General features: G+C 35.3%; 2 protein-coding genes across 2 annotated transcripts in view; both read right to left on the minus strand.

Moving 5' to 3' along the window:
• Window positions 1–1647: 1647 nt before the first annotated feature.
• LOC121384629 (proprotein convertase subtilisin/kexin type 5-like) lies at window positions 1648–16507 on the minus strand. Its single transcript, XM_041515092.1, has 8 exons — window positions 16463–16507; window positions 15568–15772; window positions 14531–14684; window positions 10969–11094; window positions 9751–10026; window positions 7167–7310; window positions 4077–4190; window positions 1648–2171 (listed from the first exon to the last, which is right to left on the minus strand). Exons 3-7 carry the CDS (start codon window positions 14658–14660, stop codon window positions 4078–4080), a joined length of 789 nt encoding a protein of 262 aa, XP_041371026.1. The 5' UTR covers window positions 14661–14684; window positions 15568–15772; window positions 16463–16507; the 3' UTR covers window positions 1648–2171; window position 4077.
• A 3626-nt stretch (window positions 16508–20133) lies between these two features.
• Window positions 20134–26863, minus strand: part of LOC121383604 (A disintegrin and metalloproteinase with thrombospondin motifs 16-like) — a 35048-nt gene continuing 28318 nt past the window's right edge. Inside the window, exons 16-22 of the mRNA XM_041513694.1 lie at window positions 26235–26298; window positions 25502–25604; window positions 24557–24705; window positions 23435–23555; window positions 21796–21873; window positions 20578–20732; window positions 20134–20163 (exon numbers count right to left, since the gene is read on the minus strand). Coding sequence (XP_041369628.1) covers window positions 20134–20163; window positions 20578–20732; window positions 21796–21873; window positions 23435–23555; window positions 24557–24705; window positions 25502–25604; window positions 26235–26298 — 700 coding nt within the window. The remainder of the gene's footprint in view (window positions 20164–20577; window positions 20733–21795; window positions 21874–23434; window positions 23556–24556; window positions 24706–25501; window positions 25605–26234; window positions 26299–26863) is intronic.

Raw genomic sequence — 26863 nt, forward strand, 5'->3', positions numbered from 1 at the left:
TTGTTGTTTTATGTGAATTTGTGGAAGACACGAATCTTGGGTTTATTTTGCATAACTGTTTATATTTGTTATATATCAACTTTGCTATCACAGATGCAAAATGTCATGTTTACATTCCAGTGTAGTTTCTACAAAATGACAAGTCAGTTACCTAAACTATCCCATTACACTAACAATTAACTTCCACCGAGTAACTGATTGTGTGAGTTAAAAAAAACTTGTATGTCAGATTTGAATTTGGGTTCCTAACAAAGCATCAGAAAATAGTAATACAGTGGAACCTCGTTAGTCCGGACAGTATGGTTATTAAAAAAACCGTCCGGATTAACGAATTTCCAGATTACTGAAATGTATGTGATTAGTAACCTCCCTTGATTCACAAACAAAATAAAAACGACACATTTGATTTTTAGAACCAAACATTTCTTCAACCAGTTTTGTTCTGTTGATTCGCCTTGTGGTGTGAATAAGCACTATTTGCATGTCCGTGAGGCCAGTCTACTATTCAGTAGTGTAGGTACTGCCAGGTGCTTGTCTTAAAGTTAGAAAATGCAATTAAATAAAATGAAATACTGTTTAAGACATGTTGCATTATTGATACTAAATGTTTGATTACTAGCGACAAGTTTTAAATTTTATTAGTCGTGTTTTGTCGTACCAGTTAATGTTGTAAATCTAGGCCACGTGGTTGAGTTCATTTCCAATAAGTGGGTACATTGTCGAGGAATGCATATATTGTTTATCAGTTATATACATTCATTATTAGTTTAAAGTTTCTACGTTTACAGATTATATTTTAAACATATTAAATGGCGAAATTATAATTCATTTCTGCTATATCTACTGATATAATATAAACGTCAACATGATACATCCCTCCGTCCCTAGCACAGAAATACAACTATCAAAACCAGCGTGAAACTGAATGAGCAATGTTCCACTTGTGAAAGAGTAGCAAGCCAGTGTTTTGATAGCAATAACATATAAAGACGTTTCCTTTGTCTTTATTTTGGGTGATTGGCAATAATCTTGAGTTGGACACCAAAACAATTATGAACAATATTCAGTAATAAATCATACAGGTAAGTTAGGAGGGTAGTTACAAAACGAGGTCATGGGGTACTGTAGGGTATGATAAAAATAAAATATTCTTCTTTTTCTCATAAAATAAAACAGCCAGTCTGGTCATAGATCAAAGAAATTATATTTTAAAAAACAACACACTTGTGCTCTATCCGACTAACACTAAATAAACACAGGCGAATAGTTAAATAAACTGCGGTGTAAAACCCCGTGCAGCCATTTTATCTCTGTCGATTCCTTGAGCGTTAATTGCCTTAATTGGCGGATTACTTTTATGTTCAATCAGCAGCGACCGGTCAAACGAAGCAATTTGCCTTTACTTTTTACATTTGGTTCAGAATTATGACCATCCGGTTCCGGAAGCTGAATATCTGGATTAATGAATAACTTTACTGAGTGGTTGTTTCGTTTTGCAAAAAAAACGTCCGTAAGGTGAGGATTCCGGACTATTGGACTAACGAGGTTCCACTGTAATTGCATTTTTCTAGGATATTTAAGATGAAAGCAGGTAATTCAGTAGAGAGGTCATGTTGACAAAATATTAATAAATAATAAGATAAAATATTTCACCAAAGAAGCTTCTTTATTTTTCATATATTAAGCTTTTGCCCAAACCGAGCCATGTCCAACATATATATGTTACACACAAAAATCCCAGCTATATAATATACAATAATCAATTATTTAAAATCACAACCTGTGATTTCATGTCAATCTTAACTTGACGGAAGGTTCTTCCTTTTGTCAGCTTATTTTCAGATTTCATTATAATTATCACAGTAAATTATATGAAATAACCGAAAACAAGTAAATATAATTACAAATATATATTAAGTCACATCTTTTCTCACAAAATAATACTATATGTGGAAACTATTAGAATAATAAAACAAGTAGGTTTACAAATGTCATGGTTCTGTTTGTAGGTTGTTGCTTTATACAGGCTTGTCAATGCATTACCACGTGGTATTCATTCAGATCTGAAACAAATGAAACACTCGAATGTAGTGGTGTCCGTGTAGTGTGTTCCTGATATCAGTAGCTAGTGGGAGTTTTCTCATTTACTGTTAGTAGTGTGCTGGACTCCTCTACAAGAAAAAGGAATGAAAGACATTGAGAATAACAGTTCAAGGTGAAAGATCACCTGGATACCGTGTTATGCAGGCTCATATCAAATCTACTGATGACCTTAGCAAATGTTGTAAATGTTACCAGCCTAGACAGGGCCGTAGCTAGGATTTTTTGTGGGGGGGGGTGGGGGCAACTGAGTAGTTAATAGTCTAAAACTCCTTAAACGGTTAAGAAGAGAATTTTCTTTAAGTGTCTATAATTTTGTCCGGATTATTTCCGGGGGGTAACTGCCCCTCCCACCCCCCACTCCCCACTCCCCACTAGCTACGGCCCTGCTAGTAGAGCTACTCATGGTTTACTGTTTTTGACACAACACATTCATATAAAAATGCTGACATATTAAATATCAAAGCAGTGCAATAAAAATTGTAAGAGAAGTTACAATAATAACAACAATTTTGCTTTGTAGACAAAATGAAATTAAAATATCTTCCCCTAGGACTGGTGATGTTTTCTTCAGAATGACTTTAAAATATTGGAAAGGTTTATAGCACTAAGAACAATAGCACTTTTATTAGCAGACACTTCCCGCACCAACATTTTGGCTTTATACACAATGAATATAACATTTCCAATGGTAATTTTTTAATGTTATATTTGACAATTGGTACTTTTTTCCCTTTCATCATTTTAAACTTAAACTTCATCTACAATTCTGAGAAATACAAACACATTGACATGTAAACAGCATTGTCTGCTTAATATGGAACTCAGAACTATTTTGATAAGGGTGAAGGTAAATAGGCTGGGTCGGGGGTTTTAATGTGTTGAAGCATACTATATACTAATTTTAATGATGTCAATATTTTAATGATGTCACTTGGCATTGCCCTATAATAACAATAAACTGGATACATGATATTTACAGGGTTTTTTTCAGAATACCGGTACTGGAAAATTTTCAAGGCAAAATTGCTATTTGAAATGTTTCCTTTGAAGAATATTCATATGCATCTAAGTGTGATTAAAATAATTGTAATTTTCAAAAATCATACCATTTATGAAATATGGATATAAAGTGCAATTACAGTAAGACATGTTATATTTATTGTGTATGAATGAGTGTGTGGATTCTGTCTGTCATCAACCTAAAGAAATGACCATATATTTAAATCAACTGATACATCCTGTCTGAGGTAAAGAATAGTGCAGAGGCCAATTATGAAGATGTGCATGTACTTAATTAGCAGATTAATATGACTTTTGCTTCTATAGATAAACCGGCCTCGGTGGCGTCGTGGTTAGGCCATCGGTCTACAGGCTGGTAGGTACTGGGTTCGGATCCCAGTCAAGGCATGGGATTTTTAATCCAGATACCGACTCCAAAACCTGAGTGAGTGCTCCGCAAGGCTCAATGGGTAGGTGTAAACCACTTGCACTGACCAGTGATCCATAACTGGTTCAACAAAGGCCATGGTTTGTGCTATCTTGCCTGTGGGAAGTGCAAATAAAAGATCCCTTGCTGCTAATCGGAAGAGTAGCCCATGTAGTGGCGACAGCGGGTTTCCTCTCAAAATCTGTGTGGTCCTTAACCATATGTCTGACGCCATATAACCGTAAATAAAATGTGTTGAGTGCGTCGTTAAATAAAACACTTCTTTCTTTTTTCTTTCTATAAATAAAGTCCTTTATCCTTCACTAATTCTATTAATTCTTCACTAAAATCATCATCAAAACGTGTAGCAAAAGCTAAGTCATTAGATATTTAACTATTTTGTATGTTATACCAGGGGGAAATCAATAAATATTATTACAGATGATATAAGCATTAATTATTTCATTGCTTTTGCTGATATAAGTATAATTATGAGCTGATATAACAATGAGCGCTAAAGCATATTTTCCAACAAGTTTTGTGTTACCTTATTTACTGCAGTGATTACATGTTTTTTTACAGTTTAGTTTCGACCACTCCGCATATTCTTGGCACACGTTGGCCCCATAGGCTGCACAGTTAGCCGTGTCTTTACAGTTGGCTGAAAAACCAAAATACAACATTCATAACAAAATCAGCAGCATTACTGTTAAAACAATTTCATTATGGAGCAGTGTGTGTTATGTTTGTGTATGACCTGTTCATATATACACATACTGGTCAATGAAATATCTGAAAAACTTTAGTGAAAGAATTGTGTTATCCATCACTAATGAAAATAAGAAGAAAGTTTACTAAATACGATATCACCATGATAAAGTGCTAGATGTCTAAATAGATAAATGGTCATGGTACAAAATTGATAAAAAGAGAATTGCTTATTAAGATTTTTTTTTTTATTGCATTTTACATTTATTTTTGTTGCCAGTTTTTTCAATCTCATTAACATTTTTAAAAATGACCAATTTTTCGCACAAAATACATTATCTGAAATCATGTAATCAATAAACGACAAGTGCATCATGTGAGATGACGGCAGAATTCACACAATAAGATGTAAATATATGTGATAGAGAAAATCAAATACATTGATTATACAAATATGACTGACTTCAATGTGATCACCATCTAAAGGTAATACAGTCAAACTTCATTATCTCTGTATTGAAGGGACAGAACCAATAAGTCAGATATTGGTGGCTCATTTATAGTTGCTGGTGAAAATAATTCCAGACTTAATTAGATTTTGTGCAATATGTTTTGTCATCTGTGATTTTTGACACCCAATAGCTCAGAGGTACTTCTTGTGCAGCAGTGTCATTAAACATTCATTCAGTTTGTGATTTTAATCATAAATGAGAAATAAATATGCATAGTCTCATAAAATGTTTTAATCTTTTACTTTTACTTTTTCATAATTCAATACTCTATAGCATGAAGAAATAGTGTATGATGTATTATCCAGTTATTAGTTTACTAAAGTACTAAAAAGTTTACACTTTCCTCGTACCATAATTAACAGAAGAACATACTGCATATTATTTATTTATCAGCTATAATTTGTGATGTGTATAAACCTGTTAAACAAGGGACATAACTGTAAAATATTGTCACAATGTGTAATAATAATAATAACAACAATAATAAATCAATTATAGATTTTTTTCATAAAAAAATTGAAACATATACTTGGGTTTGAACTTACATCAATTTTCAAAAGGACTAATTAAAGAAGACTTAACAATAGAACTCTGATTATCAAAATGTTATTATCATGAACATAAGAGTACTTTCTGAGATTAATTATTTTGTAGATTGTTTTCTTTAGAAAGTGTTAGAAACACCATCTACATGTACAAATGGACAAGTCCCAAAAATATTTATTAGTGCTATCAGTCTAAGACTTATAATTTTAATATAATTATTTTATATTATTATACTGTGGCGTTGCTCCACTGAGCTGGAATATATAAAAATCACTTGTACAAATAATGTAGTGGTGACAAGAGGTCTCACCATGCCTTCTGTTTCACATGACTACACATACTATCTTCTATACTATGTGACATTATAAGCATCAGGTAGTACATGTATTGGCCATCTACTGTCTAAACAATGAGACCAATTTACCTATCATTGATTGCACAAGAAACTGCATTGCTTGGACATATTACAATAAAATCTCTAAATTAATAAACTATTTGCCAAGTATTATTGCTAAGTAATGAACTGCTAGCTACTCTTGTGCCAAGATATTGTTAATATACATTGCATTAATACATACCACTGTGGTAATCATTTTATTAAGATTTTTTTTGGGGGGGCTATTTACCAGTTCAGGTAGTGAAAGTTGTAGAAAAGCAGTTAGTTTAGTAATATACTTCATGCAGAATATATGTTTAAATTAGCCTTAATATCACTGGAGTTAAATATTCTAATAACCAATGTTAAGATGTTAGTGTAAAATAACATAATATGAGACACACCAAAATAAGATACAATCTCTACATTAGTGTTATTGTTATTATATCTGATTTAAACCTCATTACCAAGTGTTAGTGCCAAGACCTTCAGCTATCCAGTCTGGTTTAGTTAAACAAATGTTAGTCCAAGGTATAAATAAACATAGAATAAATATTTGAAAACCTGAACAAAATCCACAGAATTTTTTACAGTTGAGTTGTCCCCATTTTTTATATTTTGTGCAAACATTTTTGCCATATGCTGGGCAGTTGACTTTTATATCAAAACAATTGTTTCCTGAAATACAAGTTGAAAGCTACTAATTATATCACAAAATGTGACAAATCCTTCTATTAGTAAGAATGTAAAATAGTAGAAGGCCTAAAACAAATTGTTTTTCCAGGAACCCGAATCTACCCAGAAAATAAGGCTGACCTAATTTTTCTTCATTGATTTTTGTGAATATTATGCAGGTAAAAATAGTACAGTCAAAACATTTTATCAGGACTCATCGAGGTGAATGTAGTAGTACCTAGTATGTGTTTCAGCACATTTCCAAAAACAAAGTTTTTTGGAAGCCTAATTATTAATTTTCTCCTATTTTGATTGTGATCTTATTTACAAATAATTAGTTTTGTGACAATATATAGGAATAAATATATATATATATATATATATATATATATATATATATATATATATATATATATATATATATACAGTTGAATCTCACTGGCTTGAACCCCATGGGTGCTCTAGAAAGTATTCGACCCATTGGGTCAACAATGTGTAACTCAGGACTTCATTTTTGGTTCAAGCCTTGTGGTGTATTCGACCCTTCCGAGTTCCACACGAGATTCTGCTGTATATTATATACATTTGCAATACAAGCAGCAGTATTGATATTAAAATTTCATCAAATAAGTAATATTTATTAATCTATTAAATACTGTGTGCAAATGAGAGATCATTGAATATGTTATGAAAATATTTACATATTACAGTTTGTTCCATAGAGAAACCTTAGATCTGCATCCAGAGATATATGTTGTAAAGTTTGTTTTTTTAAAATCTTTAATTTGATTAACTTCGCTTTGTAATACATTTATTTTACCTTTATTTGCTGGTGTACCTTTATTTGCACCACAATGACCACATTTCTTTTTACAGTTTTGCTTTGACCAGTCCTTGTATTCTGTGCACACACTAGTGGGATGGCCATTGCATGCAACCTCATCCTTGCAGTCATCATCTGCAACTAGAAACAATTGTCAGGTCAACACATGTTTCCATTTTACTGCGCAAATCTTTAACACACTGTAAAAACAAATTTCACAATATTTAAGTAAAGAAAGGAATGCCTTCTGAACACCATTTTATCACATTACACATATTAAATTGGTGGCTACCATCTTCAGCAGTAAATCTCAGCTTATAATATATCATTTGTGCTATTCCTCTAAGCTACATTATACAAACCACTTCTAATATTTAAGAAAAGAAAATAATGAAACAGTTTAATGCATATACATGTATATCTATGCTGTAATCTGACCATTAACAGCTTACTCTGTTTTATAATAATTAACATTTATATTTAATATTTTAATGTAAGAACATTATCTGGACAAGATATGATAGTAAAATTGTAGCTCATATGTTCTCACCTGAATTAATACTATTTCCACCATTTCCATTACCATTAAGACCATTTCCATTAAGTCCATCTCCGTTACCATTAAGTTCATCTCCATTCCCATTCTGACCATTTCCATTACCATTACCATTCTGACCATTTCCATTACCATTAAGACCATTTCCATTTCCATTACCATTAAGACCACTGCCACCATATTTACCATTTTGACTATTATCCACACTGCAAAGGTTGCAATATTTTTTACAGTTCTGTGATGCCCAGTCACTGTAGTCCTTACAGACACTAGAACCATAAGCAGAACAGTCCTGTTTATCCTTGCATACAACCAGTTCACTCGTCACCACAGCTGTTGGGTTTGGTGAAAACGCTGTACTTTTCTCCTCAGATTCACAGAGGCTGCAGTGGAATGGACAGTTTTGTCTTGCCCAGTCTGGGTATTGCTGGCAGGTTGCAATGTCATACTTACTGCAGTCAACCCTATCTTTACAAGGGAGTTTAGCTTTCATTGTGCTGCTGTATGCCAAGCTGCAGTAACCACAGTGTTTCTGACAGTTCTGCTTTGCCCACTGGTCAAACTTGACACAAACATTCTCACCATAGGCAGAACAATCTGTGAGATCTGTGCAGGTTTTGTGGATTCCTCTTGATCCTGTGGTTGGCTGGACTATGGGTAGGGTGGATAAAAGTGACTTATTACAAAAATTACATGATTTTTTGCAGTTACGAAATGCCCATTGTTGATGGCATATGTTATTACCATTATCACCACAATTCTGGAGATCTTTGCAGTTGTTTTCCATAAGAAATGCAAGTAATTTGGATGAAGTCATCATAGATGCATTCATCAGTGATGTAACTTTAAATGCAGGAGGTTTATTTGAACTTTTGGGTTTATCACAGAATCCACAGTATTGTTTACAGTTATTAAGTGCCCAGTCCATGTGAAGTGTACACACAGTCTTGCCATAGGGTTTACAGTCTAGTACATCCTTGCAGATAGTGTTCTTATCTGGCGAGGTGTATGATGCAGTTGTAATTTTATGTTTTGCAAGGCTACTAGGGCTTGTTGTAGTTTGTCCACAGAGGTCACAGTATTGTTTGCAGTTCTGATGTGCCCAGTCTTGGTACTGTGTACACATTTTCTTGCTATAGACTGTACAGTCTTTAGTGTCCTTACAGTTGGGATCTTGGATAGCCTGTTGTTTAGTGGGTTCAGTGATGACAGGTGTCTGGCCAAGACTTGTCATCTCAGAACAGAAACCACAGAACTTTTTACAGTTCTCAAGAGCCCAATTTCGGTACTGTTGACAAACACCAGTTCCGTACAGTGTACAATTCTTAAGATCATTGCATTTTGTGTGTTTTGCTGTGGATAGGGTGTTGTCAGATGTGAGCATGGCTTTACTAGCTGTTGTGTCGGGCAAGGCCGAAGTGGCTGGTAGTGTTACCTCACTGCAGAAGTGACATGTTTTTTTGCAGTTTATGCTTGCCCACTGGCTGTACTCCTGGCACACCTGCGTTCCATAGACTGAACAGTCCTGTTCATCCTTGCAATCAGTGTCAATCAGTTTTGAAGCAGTAGATGTCACTACAACACTTTTTGAAGAACAAAGATTGCAGAATCTCTGACAGTTTTGATTTGCCCAATCACGGTACTGTGTACAAATACCTGTACCATATGGAGCACAGTCCTGATGATCCTCGCAGTCAGAACTGTGTGTGCTCATTGTCGACATGTGCAGGGTGGTCACCACTTCAACATTATTATTGGGCTGCGTGGATTTTACCTTTGTTTGGTGCATGGTGTTAGAAGAAGAATGTTCCATAAAAATGTGACGGGTCAAGTCTCTGTTATTACACAAACCACAATGCTTTTTACAATTGATTCTGGCCCATTCTCCATATGCTGTGCAAACATTTGCCCCATATGCAGCACATGGTTGCAGATCCTTGCAGTTTTCATTGAAATTAGATTTAGTGGTTTGCAGTGGCAAAGTGGTCGCACTATTTACTACTAGCTTGCTAGTTTTTGTCTTACCTTCACAGAGACCACACTTTTTTTTGCAGTTTTGTGCAGCCCATTCTTTGTACTGTGTACACACATTGTCACCATAGGCGTGACATTCCGGTTTAGCATCAACACAGGTGCTGCCGGCAGCTGGTGCAGCTGCTGTTGTGGCTATTGTGTTACCGCAGAAACCACAGTATCTAGCACAGTTGGCATGAGCCCATTCCTTGAACTTAGTGCAAGCTTCTTTTCCATAGCCAGCACAGTTGTCAGCCACATCACTGCAGGCAGTTGATGATTGTCCTGCTGAATAAAGTGTTTCAGTTGTATTGTGTGCTGTATCACGGTAGTGTTATAGCATAATAAATTTTATTATCCATATGATTAAAAATATCTTGGTACAAAGTGATACATCCCACTAGAACGCCAAATGAGACATAACACTTTGACATCACATGATGATGTCATTGATTGGCACACTACAAACTTATTATATAGGAACGTCAACTAAATGAGTTCAGTGATATAAATTAAGATCAATTATGGGTAATAAATAGGGTATTAAACTCGCTACCATTTGGTATCATGTTTATGTCCCTTGTGAATAAACATGATACGAAACAGGCTCATTTAATATCTTATAAGCATTTACCATATAACAGATAACATATTCAGTAAAATAACATTATGTGATATTTTTCAGATCATAGACTTTCAGAATTTGATAACTTTACAAATTAGATAAATATTAATAAGATCATGGGACTACCTACATGTATACTGACATATAAGAAAACATAATTTAGAATTGACATATGTATTCAGTCATCAAACAAACAAAATAGCAATTTGACACTGGAAATTGTCCAGTATTCTGAAAACAAACAATGTTATTCACTAGTTTATTATTAAAGAGGGATATGCAAAATGATGCCATTCCAATACTGACATTCCCATTGAAAAAGACCCAAAATCATATATTCATACACTATTTCAATATTGAGTAATGGTTGACTGGATTTACTTTAAGTATTTAAAATTAAAACCCCCAAACATAATACAATGAAAGCCCTCTAAACTGGAATTCCCTCAAAACCTGACATATTTCACGGTTCCTTTATAAATAGCTATAAACCAGATACCCTTATAACCAGACTTTTTAATTGGTCTCATGAGTGTCCGGTGTAGTACAATGTAAATTGCTAATAGTTTGAGAGTTTATATCAGATTTTGCGATAATGTTCTAACCAGAGGGTTTCTTAACACAGTATCCACAAAACTCCTGGCAGTTCTGTTTTGCCCAGTCACCATATTCTGAACATACATTGTCGCCATATGCCTTGCAATCCTGGGTGTCCTTGCATTTATCTCCAGCTGAAAAATAAACACATCATTTAAAATGTTTATTTGACTTTATATTAAAAGCAGAGTAGCATGGATTATAATGTTCGTTTTTGGATTGGTATCATTATAAATGAAAATGAAAGTACTGGTATTGCCATTTCACAGCCCATCATGGTCTATAGTAGTATAGGCTCTGGGGGATAGTTCGCATACATTTCTCTTTTAGAGAATTAACTTACATTTTCTTGTTCTATATGCCAAGGCCTTCAGAAAATGTTTGGGTAACACTTCCAGGTTAAGTACGTTTTCTCAGCAGAGCACGTTTATGGTTTTTGGTTGGCTGCCAAAAGGCTAAAATGATGATATAGCAGGAATTACATATCAGTAGATTGTTAACTCAGGATTTATACATGTGTCAATTTAGTGTAGAACATTTTCACAAATGTATGATTTAATTTTTATATTTGCATGATTTATATATATATATATTGTTGAAATTTATAAACAAAGTTGACAGACAGCAATTCATAGTCTCATGCAGACCTAAGGTGCAGTCATGGGATGCATATCTTTTCATATTTATTATGGTTGAAAGTTTAAATATATTTCGTTCTCCTTTTGTTTCCAAATCAGCAAGTTTATGTTTATAATACATGTACAAGGCTACCAATATGCATATAGCTAATATCTGGGTTGTAATGAGTTGTAACATATTTATTATTGTCTGGGTTGCATGGTGTCTAGTTCAATGTTGCTGCTATACATTTTAATTGTGTCCTATATAACTTACTTATGCCTGGATTGTATAGTAATCCTATATATAACTTACTTGTGCCTGGGCTGTATAGTAATCTTATATATAACTTACTTATGTCTGGATTGTATAGTAATCTTATATATAACTTACTTATGTCTGGATTGTATAGCAATCCTATATATCTTACTTATTTCTCGGTTGTATAGTGATCCTATAAAACTTACTTATGTCTGGGTTATATAGTAATCCTATATAACTTACTTATGTCTGGGTTATATAGTAATCCTATATAACTTACTTATGTCTGGGTTATATAGTAATCCTATATAACTTACTTATGTCTGGGTTATATAGTAATCCTATATAACTTACTTATGTCTGGGTTGTATGTCAATCCTATATGACTTATGTCTGGGCTGTTTTGTAATCCCATATATACTACTCAAAAGAATTTAAGGGTCAAAAATTTATAACCAAATAAGTTTCAGAGTGTATTAGATTGATGATGTAAACTACACCAACATTTTTATTTATTGTTCCATATTTACAAAAAACCACAAATAAACGTCACTATACAAGAAAGTCACATGACATGCTGTCAAAGTTGAAGGTTGTCAAACATGGATTTTACACATTAGAACATTCGTTTAATAGTGTGTGAATCCACCCCTGGCGCGAATACACTCGACACATCGTTGCCTCATGCTGTTGATCAGACGTCTGAAGAACTCTGCCATAAGAAGTTGACCCAGATCATGAAGGTTGGCCGGAGGGGCATGGTTATCCCGAACTCTCCTGCCTAATTCGTCCCAGGCGTTCTCTATTGGGGCCAAGTCAGGCGAATATGCTGGCCAATCCATCCTGGCGATACCTTGTTGTCTGAGAAAGTCCGTTACCACCCTGGCGCGGTGGGGTCTGGCATTGTCATCCTGCAGAACTGCCCCGCCGCCAATCTGCTGAAGGCCTGGGAGAACCAACGGCCGGATAATCTCATTCAGATAGCGGATTCCATTCAGATTGCCATCCACCACATAGAGGGGGGTCCTGTGGTGGATAGAGATGCCGCCCCACACCATGACGCTGCCACCATTGAACCGGTGACATTGTCTAACGTTAACGTCAGCGAAGCGCTCCCCAGGACGTCTGTAGACACGAACCCGACCGTCGTTGAAATGGAGACTAAACCTGGACTCATCAGTGAACATCACTCGACCCCACTGAACACGTTGCCACCGCAGATGAAGCGTGCACCAGTGACGTCTGGCCGTTCTGTGACATGGTAGGAGTGGTGGTCGAACAGCCTGGCGACGGCAGCGTAGATTATTGGCTCTCAGACGATTGCATATGGTTTGATCAGACACTTGAGTTCCAGTCGCAGTCCGCAGATTGTCACGTAATCGGCGTGCAGTGGTTGTGCATTGACGTAGAGCCATATTGGTGATGTAGCGGTCCTCTCTATTTGTAGTGCTTCGGGGTCTTCCCGAAAGTGGACGATTTCGAACAGAATTCGTTGCTTGGTACCGTTGCCACAGTCGGCCAACGACACTCTGACTGACACCAAGTCTCAGAGCAACATTTCTTTGCGTATTGCCATCCTGAAGCCAAGCAATAGCCCTTCCTCGATCTTCGATAGTCAGTTGAAGTCGTACCATTGTCGAATTTGGAGTGTGCACCGTACACGAACACAAGCTCCAATTATACGGAAGTTCAGCATTGGGAACATGGAATACACGTGCAAAGCGTGCAAATGAAGCGCTTTGTGAAAAAGCAAGTTATGGGCACTTAGCAGACCTTTCGCTTTCGCCCTAATTTATGTGCAAATGTAAGCATGTTTTCGCCATTAGAACTAGTCGACAGTGTCAATGACAGTGGATTTTAATTCATTTATGGGTTGCTTAGACCCACTTTCGTCAAAATGGAACAATACCATGCGTGACATTATGGTCTAGCTAATATAATTGACATTCAGAAAATAATGTCGAAAATATCGTCTGACCCTTAAATTCTTTTGAGTAGTATATAACTTACTTATGTCTGGGTTGTGTATTAATCCTACATAACTTACTTATGACTGGGTTATATAGCAATCATATATAACTTACTTATATGTCTGAGTTGTATGGCAATCCTATATCCATGTAACTTACTTATGTCTGGGTGGTATAGCAATCCTATATAACTTATTTATTACTGGGTTGCATGGTAATCCTATATAACTTACTTATGTCTGGGTTGTATAGCAATGATATATACATGTAACATATGTCGGAGTTGTACAGCAATCCTATATCCATGTAACTTACTTATGACTGGGTTGCATGGTAATCCAATGTATAACTTACTTATATGTCTGGGTTGCATAGCAGTCCTGTTGACTTATGTCTGGGTTGGGTAGCAATCCTATATAACTTACTTATGTCTGGGTTGTGTAGCAATCCTATATAACTTACTTATGTCTGGGTTGTGCAGCAATCCTATATAACTTACTTATGTTAGGGTTGTGTAGCAATCCTATATAACTTACTTATGCCTGGGTTGTGCAGCAATCCTATATAAGTTACTTATGTCTGGGTTGTGCAGCAATCCTATATAACTTACTTATGTCTGGGTTGTGCAGCAATCCTATATAACTTACTTATGTCTGGGTTGTGTAGCAATCCTATATAACTTACTTATGTCTGGGTTGTGTAGTAGTCCTATATAACTTACTTATGTCTGGGTTGCACGGAGCTGCTATACAACTTGTTTTGGTGACAGGTTTCTCAGATGCAACACATGATGACTCCGTGACCTGATTGGAACTTGCATCTTGATAGCACTTTACTGTTCTAGTTTTCATTCCTCGGGCACACGTTTGAGAACACTAAAAGATTAAAAATAAATATCTAAAACATTTTAAGTTAGGAGAAAAAAACAAGAGAATGATTGGCAGTGTTCTAAAACAAACTAGGTAGTTTGCTGTTCAATTAAACCTTTAATATGATTTTGTTTAATAGTGGCAGCATTTATAAACATGTAAAATTTTGGCCAGTCCTTCGAAACTAGTTTCTTCAACTACAACATGTTCCTTAGTCACCCTCCTGCATTAGAGCTGTTACTTTAGTATTATTAACAAACATTGATAGAAGGACATCAGAAGGAATGGTGGATTATAAATATAATGAAATGTATTGGCCAAAGGAAGAATTTAGACCAGGTCAACTTATTAAGAAATATGTTATTACAGCAAGGACAGGCTGAGCTAAATGAATTAGTGTACATGTGTGCACAGCCATTGTAATGATCTGTCCCAGGACAAGCCCCTGGCTATCCAGAGACAGGCCCCAGGACAGACATGCTCGAAACTCTAGTGGTATATGAGCATGTCAAAATTATTCGCACTTGCACACATTTTGATATGATCGAGTCTGATGATGACAACTGTTTGTTTGTTTTGTTTAACGACACCACTAGAGCACACTGATTTATTAATCTTTGCTATTGGATGTCAAATATTTGGTCATTTTGATGTCTGGTCTTCGAGAAGAAACCTGCCACTTTTTCATTAGTAGCAAGGGATCTTTTATATGCACCATCCCACAGGCAGGATAGCACATACCATGGCATTTGATATACCAGTCATGGTGCACTGGCTGGAATGAGATATAGCCTAATGGGCCCACCGATGAGGATCGACCCTAGGCTGACCACGCCTGCCCCCTTGATGACAACTGATGCACAATAAATATTAACTAGACCCCAATTACCGCAGACCAGGCTCCAGTCTTCCACACCCCAGCACATGCCGCAGTACCACAGGTCTGGCTGTGTGGTGGTTTAGATGCAGCTGGACACCTGCTGGCCGCCACAGTGTGTTGTGTTCCTCCAGCCACCTGGACACACTGCACCTGTCGAGTCTGCACACCCCCACCACATGACTTGGAGCACTCGCTGAACGAACCAGCAACCCACCTACAGAATCACAGTCAATTATCACTTACTTACCTTGTCTTGATAAACCAGAAATAGAGTTAAAATTAAACACAATAAAAGTAGTAGCAGAGTTTAAGCAGCCATTTGACATATTGATAAATCTGAATTGAAGTTAACCTCATTGTTAAATGCTTTTCTTTAAATGGCTTAATTTCATTATATTTTTTTGATAAACTGAAATTAAAATTTGGCTCCAGATTTTTTTTATACTAAATTTGCCAACACCTTTTTGGGTCCAGCTTAAACCCCGAGTAATAGTAGTAGCATCTATAGTCCATCCCATCCTCCTATAAAAATGTGTGCAATTTAGAAAACAATCAGCTCAGAAATAAATAATTTGTAGTAAATTCCATAGTATGATAAAAGGCATTCCTGGTGGGAAGAACTATAGTTGACCTGTTTGTAGTGAAAAAAATTGATGACTCATATATGTGTTTGCATGTGTGTGTGTGTGTGCACGTGTCTATGTGTGTGTGCATGCGTATATTTGTGTGTGTGTGTGCGCATGCCTGTGTGTGCATGCGTGGTGTGCGTGCGTGCATGCATGTGTGCATGTGTGTGTGAGGGGGGTATGTAACTTTAAGTAACAATATGGAATGGCATTCTGGTTATTGACAAATCTGGACAATGTTAGTGTTTTAAACAGTGATTATTAGTGAACGAACTTACTGTGCAGGACAAGCAGGTCGGCTGCAAGGTTTACCAGACGTGCTGGGTTTGTTGTGCAGGTTACAGTGGTAACTATCAATCTCTCTTCCATATGGATTAACACACACTGCGTCCACCGTCAGGATTCCTAGAGAAAACAATCTTTTAGTATTCAGTATTAACATTGCATTATGTGTTTACTAGCATATCAAAATTACATAGTTTAAACCTGCAATCTTGAGTATATTGTTATTATATACTAGTATTCGTTTAGAATCGATGATCCAAAACCAATTTTTACTGTTGCCTGCCATTCTTCGATATCCGTTGGCTATGGTTTGTAATCTACATCACATCAGGGCCGTACCCTCCTGGGGGTGGCAGGAGGGCAGTTGCCCCCTTGAGAATCTCACTTTTTTTCTTCTTTTTTTTTACTCCAGAAATAGTATACACATCTCAGGGTTTATTTATAATTTGTATAGTGTTTCATTTGGTTATAAAAAGTAGTTCCCCGCTAGGATTTTTATCAAGGTATGGCCCTGCTAGTGAAAGAGATCACAAATGAAATACACTCATAACACTGAATGACGCTTTAATAATAGCTAAAGCTCATTTATTCTGTGAACAATGAATATAATATGATTAAAACATATTTCATCTTTATTACCCTTTTGGACTCAAATGTATGGGGTAATATTTTTTTTGATCTCTTCTTCACAGTGTGCAGATTGCTTCTACAGCCACTGATTGGCTGGCTTAAAAATCACGATGTTTTTGTTGTTGTCATGGTCAGGACTTCCCTTTCATTCATATAATGTTTCCAATCATGAGTGGGATTACACATAAGTTATACGATCAACAAAGATTTACAGAAAAAATGTGACTCATTTGTTTCATACACATGAAATGATATATTTTCATAAGTAATGGCTTTAGTAGCCAATAAACAAATTGTCTAATGCAACCATAGTTGTATTATTTTTATTTTGTAAACACTTGGCTGTAAAAAGAATGGCATCATGCCATGTCACTTATATTACATCATGTAAAGCGCGTAAGATTATATGATGTAATGGCTTATGGCTTTATGGTAAATAGCAGAGGAATTTTTATATTAAAAAGCAGTTAAAATGACAATGGGTAATAAAAAGAATTATTACCCCAGCGGTCACTCATAAGGGAAAATATTTTCCATATTTTCTCAGTGGGAAATATTCTGCATTGGTCTAACGAACAATACTATTGGACAATTTGACGCTCACAAACCAATGACCTTGTCGGTACTAAATATGACGTCATCACGATTTGGCAAACACACAAAATGACGTCATGTAGTTTAAAAGAGTTTGCGTTTACGGCTCTCTATTTTTGGTGTTAAATTTATAACAAAATGTCATTTTAATGCAATTCCTTATAGATTTTGTAGCAGAATAAAGAACACTTTTGGTTTTTTAAAATTATTTATGAATGTAATTAAATAAAAAGTTATAGCCATTCTCAGAAAAGTGCGCAAAGTGGTTTACATCGTTTCTATACAGGTTGGCCTTTCGTGCATGTGCATCGAAAATAAAGGCGTCTAAAGAAAAAGTAGCTGAGGTAATAAATAGAATAACAAACTCGGTACCAGTTATTATTAAATTTATGTCCCTCGTGAAATAATTTTCATTTGTTACTCGCTAAAGCTCGTGACAACTGAAAATTATTTCACTCGGGACATAAATTTGATAATAACTCGTAACTCGTTTATTATCCTCTATCTAATGCGCTACGAGAAATTACAAATTATCTGTCCCTTGTGAATGTATGTGGTAATAACCCTTGCCAACAACATTCATTCACTCGGGACAGATAATTTGTAACTCCTCATAGCTCGTTAATTATTCTCTAACTATCCTGAGTGTTCAGGTATGTACATGTGTATGACAAAGCTACATCATCCTACCCTGACCACAGGTGACACTGCAAGCACCATCGACTGTCTTCCACCTGTTCCCAGCAGCTCGCGACTGTTGACTGGGAACGTAGTATTCATACGAGACCTGGGGATTCACTCCATCATATTCATCACCGTACAGGCGGTACACCTAAAGCAAGAAACAACAACTTTATCATAGATCACGTATTGGTGTTTCCTTGACAGCAGACTGCGTGCAGAAATACTTGATGGCAGCTATGCTATCTACCTATTGCAGACTACACTTCTGTCTGTTGATGAACATGTAGATGCTATCTACCTATTACAGACTACTCTTCTGTCTGTTGATGAACATGCAGATGTTATCTACTTATTACAGACTACTCTTCTGTCTGTTGATGAACATGCAGATGCTATCTACCTATTACAGACTACTCTTCTGTCGTGTGATGGATATGCAGATGCTATCTACCTATTACAGACTACTCTTCTGTCGTGTGATGGATATGCAGATGCCATGGTTATGCAAAAAAATTATGTATATGGTCGGTCTCTGATCAGACCAAAGTTCCACAATTAATGTGGCAATGCAGGTTTCTTTTGGAATTTTTTTTTTTTTTTTTTTTTTAAAGCATGGATTGCACAGAAAAGGTGGGTATATATATTTTGTTTATGTCCTCATCTGCTATGGTCTCTCTTTATTGGCCATGGTGCACCCTCATTAGCCTTGATACCCTAAATGTGTTCCTTCACATTTTCCATATACAATGTAGCTACTTAATTAATTAATTAATAATAAATATAAGGCAACTTTTATTACTTCAATTTACCCCCATATGACCTCAAGCTTGGACCCAAAATGTCATGGTGCATCACAATATTATTATTTCAGGCAATGTGACATTATTTCTGGTATAGATGGCACTATATTGCAGCTACCGCAAGAAATTTGAAAAAATAAAGGGACAGAATGTAGCCCAGTGGTAAAGCACTCGCTTGATGTGTGGTCGATCTAGGATCGATCCCCGTCAGTGGACCCATTGGGCTATTTCTCGTTCCAGCCATTGCACCACGACTGGCATATCAAAGGCTGTATTCGACCACTTAAGAAAGAAAGGACCATTACATGCATGTTCGTTTCATTGACTTTTTTTTCTTGCTTCCTCCATACTTACTAGTAATGTTATTCATGAAATAAACCCAAGTTTTGTTTATGCAGTATACCCCGACTCGAGTAGGTTTGAGTGCTGCAATGAACAGTCTGCAGTATTCGACAAGGTGACCCAGTGTTCGACCACTTTCTAATTAATAAAAAAATCTAAACTTTAAAGTTTATTTTATAATAAATATCAAACAACTACAATGTAAATCCAAAACCTGTTGATTTTAACAAATGTAATGCATATTCATTCAAAACATGCACACATACTTTTTAATGAACACTCTCTTTGGTCCTATATCTCAATTTACAGATAATGATATTAAACTGAAAATAAAGAAACCTAATTGTGTAAGTCCTGGCAACCAGCACCAAATGACATAAAGTAGTACATTTGTGGTTTTGGGGAGTTTATTTTGGGTTGGTATCTTTAAGCTTTTTTATTGGTCAGATACTGGGTCAACCCTCTCTATCAGATGTCATTATTTGATCACGTGGTCACATTATCGAAATTATAATGAATGAGGTCACATTGTATTGCCAGCTCTGTTTTATTATAAATAAAAACATTCAAGATATTTTCAAAGATTTCTAATGGATTAAAAGTATTGCAAATGTTCACGGAATGTTGGATGGTGTAACAGCATGCTACAAAAATGGCCAATGTTCATATTATCACTTTAGCCAATGAAAATATACTTGGGATTTATTCACATGGTTATCACCTGCTATTGCAATGTTTACCCTGTCCCGTATGTACAAAATAGTTTGGGAAAAACTATATACTGTTCAGTTTAAACAAGTATGAAAATTAATTAAATACACTGGTCGAATACTGGTTGCCACTAGCTAGGTGCCGTACATAAAATATCACTCCAGTACTGCATATGCTGGCATGAACTAACATGAGACATTGAGTACCGTACAGTATAATACTACAGGCCTACAATACAGTATAATACAGAACAGTTAAGCATAACACTTCAGTACGACTTACTACAATAAAATATAGTACAGTACAATACAATACTACAGTATAATCAAGTAAGAAGCCAAATATACCTGTGCTTCAATATTCACAGACAGAGGTCCATCAATAGTGATTTTTTCTGGATTTCGTCTGTAATCAACAATGACTCCACCCCCAGAATACTTCCCAGATCTATCCCTGTGTCCATCAGCACCATTAAAATACCGGATGCCATTCACTGAAATACCTGCAACGAAACATCACTGATCTGATGGCATTCGATATACGCATTTTAAACTGGTTAGGCCTGTACATGTAATAGGAAATTTATCGTTTGTTGTATGTCAATTACCTAATCACTGCCTATAGATTACCACATCTATTCTCCACCCTGTCAAATTCATTCTTATACAAAGCATGAAATAGCCCCATTGCATGGACAATTACATGTTTTACTAACAATACAACATGTTGGTATTCACTATATGGGTTTAAGAATGTTTACATCTCTAAAGTGTACCTACAGGTTTACTAGTCCAGTGCAAGGTAGTTGTCACCAGTCATGTCTGCTTCACTGGTCTGCCAGCTATAGTCACCTCAGTAATATTACTAATAAAAAGTAATGGCAGCACTTATTCGCTTTAACGAGAAAAAAGTGAACTGCAAGTCAGATATTTTTTTTAATTATTGGAATTGTTGTGTTTGATGGCTAGCAGAATATTGTCTCACTCAGTTGATACAAAATGGTAAGTTCTCATGTTAAAATATTGCATAAATGTGACGTGCTCAAGTTGGTTAGACGTCACATGAAAGTGTTCCAAGTATCAAAAATAAATATTGGCATGAGGGTTGACATTGATTTCCCTCCATGTGTTTCAATTAAATCATTGTGGGTGAAACAAAAGCGAGGTTTGGTTTCCCCAATGAATGAAAATGTCATCTGTAATCCATTTTTAGAGAAATAAGGTCCTGTTTATCCATGATAATATGCCTTTAAATAAAAACATAGCAGTTGGAAGATGCCAGCAGCTGAAAAGGCCAGTAATGTATTCATTCACATTCGATCATGGGATGGGGTAGTGGAGTGGAGGGGAAAGCACTAAAAATTAAATGTATTATCTTCAAAATTGAGGTGGTCTGTATGTCCCTCTAAAATTAAAAATATAACCCACATTAATAATCTGTACACACCAACTACAGAGTCATAGTGGTTAGCTGTTGATGGTAGAAATTGTTCCACATTCAAAGCATGCTGAATGGGATAGAAATTATTCATCAAGAGCAACAAAGTAAAACCCCGCAATACTCACTCATTACACTATATTTGTTCTGGTTAGTGATATAAATACTTGTTGCTCCTCTGGGAATGCTAGCAAATGTCGAATATTCTGAAAAAGCAGAGAAAAAACAAAAAAAAACAACATGTAAATACATTATGCTGTAACCATAAAAATTATTTATTTTGGTATGACATTGACACTAATATAAAAAAAATTATTATGACTTGCTGTTTTAACAAATTATGTACCACATTACATTTCTTTATTAAATTATTTTTCAAATATTATACTAAGAATAAAATTAAAAAAACGTTGGCTGCTGTGATTTTGGTATTTTTAAAGTCATTTTGACAGAGTTCTGCTTCACTACTGGCATGTAGCATTTGGTATTGATCAGTGCTTAACTTACTTGTACGTGCACAGGAAATTAAGTTTATTTTGTAAACTGTAATGTCTGATGTCATAAAAAGTATCTAATTTGGAAATCTATTAGACACTATTTGAGAACAAGATACTGTTGTCTATTTTTGAAAGCTATTATATTTTATTTTAGCTCACATGAAAAATCAAGTACATCTTTAATGTTTTACCACAATGTTACCTATAAAATGCAGAGTTTTTAGTATACGTGAGCTGAACAGAGCATGTAAAATATAATTAGTTTCTATGTCTTTGACTTGTCTTCTGGAGCCAATTTCACAAAACATCGTAAATCTACGTCTGCGACTAGCAGTTAAACCGGTCATATGTTTACATGTGTTTGGAATTTATTTCACACAGAAAATGACATCATCACGGAAGATAGAGCATTTTATTGACAAAAGAAAACTAATATGTGTATTTTAAACTATATTTGGTTTATTGTTAATAAAGGTAGTAACAAGAATTGTGGTTTAGTCGTAGATTTATGTTTACGTGCAAAACTAGGCTTACAATGTTTAGTGAAATTGGACCCTGTAATGTATAATAGTATATGGCAACACTGAATGTCAATACACAGCCCACGATAGCTTGAATTTGTTTTATGCTTAGATAATAAAAATTTCCTGGAAGAAACGTTTTTCCCACAGGAGACTTGATCAAATACCAAGAGTCTCCCGTGGAATCCGGGAGGGTTGACAGGTCTGAGTACATGTATATAGAATTTGGCAGGTACACGTCGGTATGGAGAAATTTCCAATACTTTTAATCAGATAAAACCCCACCTGCATTTGATATTTGTGCATGAGGTATAATGGACAAATCAAAATGTCTTCAAATAATTTTTTGCATCTTTCAACAAAAAGATATCTTCATGAAAATTTTTTTTAACTATGAAATCAAACTCAGTTCTTAAAGTACTGGAAATGAAATAACTTACTTTTAGCTTCTCCTCTTTGATACTGTCCAGTTTTTCTCATTCAAACCAGTGTACCACAACTGGACAAAGGTTGTGGTATGTGTTTTCTTGTCTGTGGGAAGGTGCAAATAAAATATCACTTGCTACATTAGGAAAAATGTAGTGGGTTTCCTCTGATGATTATGTGTCAGAATTATCAAATGTTTGACATCCAATAGCCAATGATTAATTAATCAATGTGCTCCAGTGGTGTCATTAAACAAAACAAATTTTAACTTTTTTTAACTGTCCAGTGACCTTGTTCAAAGTACTGGAAATAAAATCACTTACTTTTAGCTTCTCCTCTTTGATACTGTCCAGTGACCTTTTTGCAGGAACTGTTGTCTCCGTTACACACACCACACTTGTCATATGTCCTTTGTGTTTCGGTGGAACCATCACAGCTGAATGCCTAAAACAAAATTATGCTTAAAGTTACATTTTCAAATTTTCTTTTAAAATTTTAATTAGTGTTTTAGATTGCTATTATTTAAATATATGTTCATCGATACTCATCTATTGTTATTGTCCCTACATGGTACACATTTCAAAATGTCTAAATCTACATGATGATCTCCTTCTATTATAGTATGGCAGTGCTCATGCACAACTAACTGACACAATACAGACTTGATTTAATTACCTGACAAATTACTGGTAGACTCACAACAGAGAAAATGTGAATATAATACAACATCTTAAATAATAAACCTTTAGAATGACCTTCAGACTTTTGGGACCTTCCAGTAACAATCTTTTTGAAAAGTTAACAGAAGACAATTTGGCCATATTGGAATTTATTAACTTATCTAGCACTTTTGTTATCATAGAACGTGTTATTGTTTAACATCAAGATGGTAAAATGAAAAAAGTCTACCACTGATGAATAATCATAGAAACAGATCATCTTGGCATCAACTCACTTTTTTCAGTTTGTGATGAAATTTCAGCTGAACATTCACAGCCAAAGAAAATGAAAGATGATGCATGTGTGAGCATTTGTGACGAAACGTGTGAATTTATTCTAATCAGGGAGCGAGATATAACCCAGCAGTAAAGTGTTCACTTGATGTGCAGTTGGTCTTGGATCTAACCCTGTTGGTGGCCCACTGGACCATTTCTTGTTCCAGCCAGTGCACCACGACTGGTATATCAAAGGCCGTGGTATGTGCTATCCTGTCTGTGGGATGGTGCTTATAAAAGATCACTTGCTACTAGGGGGAAACTGTAGCAGGTTTCCTCTCTAAGACTATGTGTAAAAACCTTTTTTATTGTAAATCAGTAAAAATACATGACTTTTACGAAAGTCACATGTAATTAATAATAAACGATTAGACTGCCCATCATAAATTTGGCCACCAATGGTAACTGCTGCAAATTTACATTTTTGTTTCAACTAGTGTTATTACATACCCTACACACTCCACTGACACATCGATGGAAGGCTCCCGAGTTCCCACTGCAGTCAGTGCCATCTGCGAACTGTTGTTTTCCATTTAGGGTGCGCAGGTGAATAGTGGACTGACCTTCAACCTCACAGTAGAGCTTACACTGATCCTTGCCTGTGAGTTGTAGAAAACCACACATTCATATATCACTGTCAGTCTGCTGTTACTAACAGAACATACCGGTAGTAATGCCTCATTCTACAGAGATAAATAATTCACACATCAATGTAGTACTGAGTAAATAATGTTTGGATATCATAATTATTAATCTGTGTAGTACTATAGAAAAGTACAGAATGCCCCCAAATAACAAAACAAACACAGCTAATTAATACCATAAAGACATGTTTTAAATGTATTTTCAGTTACACCCCATCTAAAGAAGTAAAATTCTGGATCCTGGCACCCTTGCATTGCAAAATACTTCAGTGTATATAAAATAAAAATCACCGGACGTACAAGATGCAACCAAAGTTTATACATGAATTTATAAGCTTTAAAGGAACAGACCCTAGTTCTTAAACACGTACTACAGAATACTTTTCACTATTAGAGCTGTTTATGATCACTGAAATCAAACATTAGTTATATTTTATTCTTTAGAATTTCCATTTCCGTCGAACCGAAGTGTTTCTAGTCATCCTGATGTTTGTAGTACCAAAAATAGCATTTTTCATATCGCTAAAAAACCACACATGAATCTGAGAATTAAGTAGCGGTTTATTGATTCGAGTTCAGTCTATTTTTAAGGATATTTCCTGTTTTAATATCACAGACTCTTCTTTCATTCTATTGTAACTTTATCTAAATGAGCTACAGGTTTGTAAATTGACTAAATTTAATGTCAATTTTTTATGGGTTAAAACTAGGGTCTGTCCCTTAATTCCTGAAAAAGTGAACATATACAGACCTTCAACATTAGCAGGCCTAAAATGGAAGTTTTGATTGAAGAGTGGATATTTGTCAGTGGCAGCACACTGTTGTGCTTTGTAACTAGTGCTGGATGCACAGGGCTGTAAGAACAAAATATGTATGGAAGTTTACATGATAGCTGACATGTTTGTGTACCAACATTAGACACTTTGTGGTAAAAACGTTAAGTAAAATCAGTATAAACCATATCCACCAGCCTAATCAGTCCATAGTAGGTGTTTTTTGTGTTTTTGAATATTGGATCATATTGAATCAATCTCGCAAACCTGTGAGTGTTAGTTATTGAATCAATCTTACAGGCCTGTGAGTGTCTGTCTTATACATACTATGCCAAGGTATGTATAGAATTCAATTAGTGGGGTGCTAGTTATTGAATCAATCTTACAGGCCTGTGAGTGTTTGTCTTATACATACTATGCCAAGGTATGTATAGAATTCAATTAGTGGGGTGCTAGTTATTGAATCAATCTTACAGGCCTGTGAGTGTTTGTCTTATACATACTATGCCAAGGTATGTATAGAATTCAATTAGTGGGGTGCTAGTTATTGAATCAGTCTCGCAGGCTTGTGAGTGTTTGTCCTAAACAAACTGAATCTTCGTTATTGTGTGATCAAATGAATTTTTTATTTTTCAATTTTGTATTTGAACAATTATTCACATCAAAATATATTTAATCTGACAATAAGTAGAAGAAAAACAAACTTAATACCTGCATGTTACATAGTTCTGCTTTTGCCTCAAATCCTTCACATGGTTTTCCACCAAACAACGGCCTGCATCAATTAAAATAACAAACATGTGATGTTACCACTGCTTAAATAATATACACAGAAACAGTATCAAAATAAAACCCTCATTATACTGAAATTCCTCCAAACCTCCCTGTATGTGTTACGCACCAAATGTAACTCGTATGTAACCGATTACTATTTCTTTTTTTCATATTCTTTTGTATATAATACAGTAATTACTTTTCTCTGGTAATTTGGCTGTTTAAATGTAGTTTAAATATACAGTTATGTAACAGATATTGTATATATGTTTATAGGAGAAGGCCTCGTAAAATTGTGCCCAATTCTTTTGTCTTCAATCAATCAATCAATCAATCAACTGGTTCACAATGGCCTCAAGATTGTACAGATTGCTGATTTGCAGATATCGATCGTTCTTCTGAAAGCTGATCCATTTCACTGAACTGGTTTCTAAAGATGAGTAAAATATTAAGATGGCCTCTATTTCAATGGGTGTGGACTCCAATTTATGTAACAGCTTAATTAGAGGTAATTTAATGCAGAAAAACATTCAAGAGGAAAAAGACAATTGGCTAAAACAGGTAAA

This window comes from Gigantopelta aegis, chromosome 10 (genome assembly GCF_016097555.1).
Source record: "Gigantopelta aegis isolate Gae_Host chromosome 10, Gae_host_genome, whole genome shotgun sequence".
Lineage (NCBI taxonomy): Eukaryota > Metazoa > Mollusca > Gastropoda > Neomphalida > Peltospiridae > Gigantopelta > Gigantopelta aegis.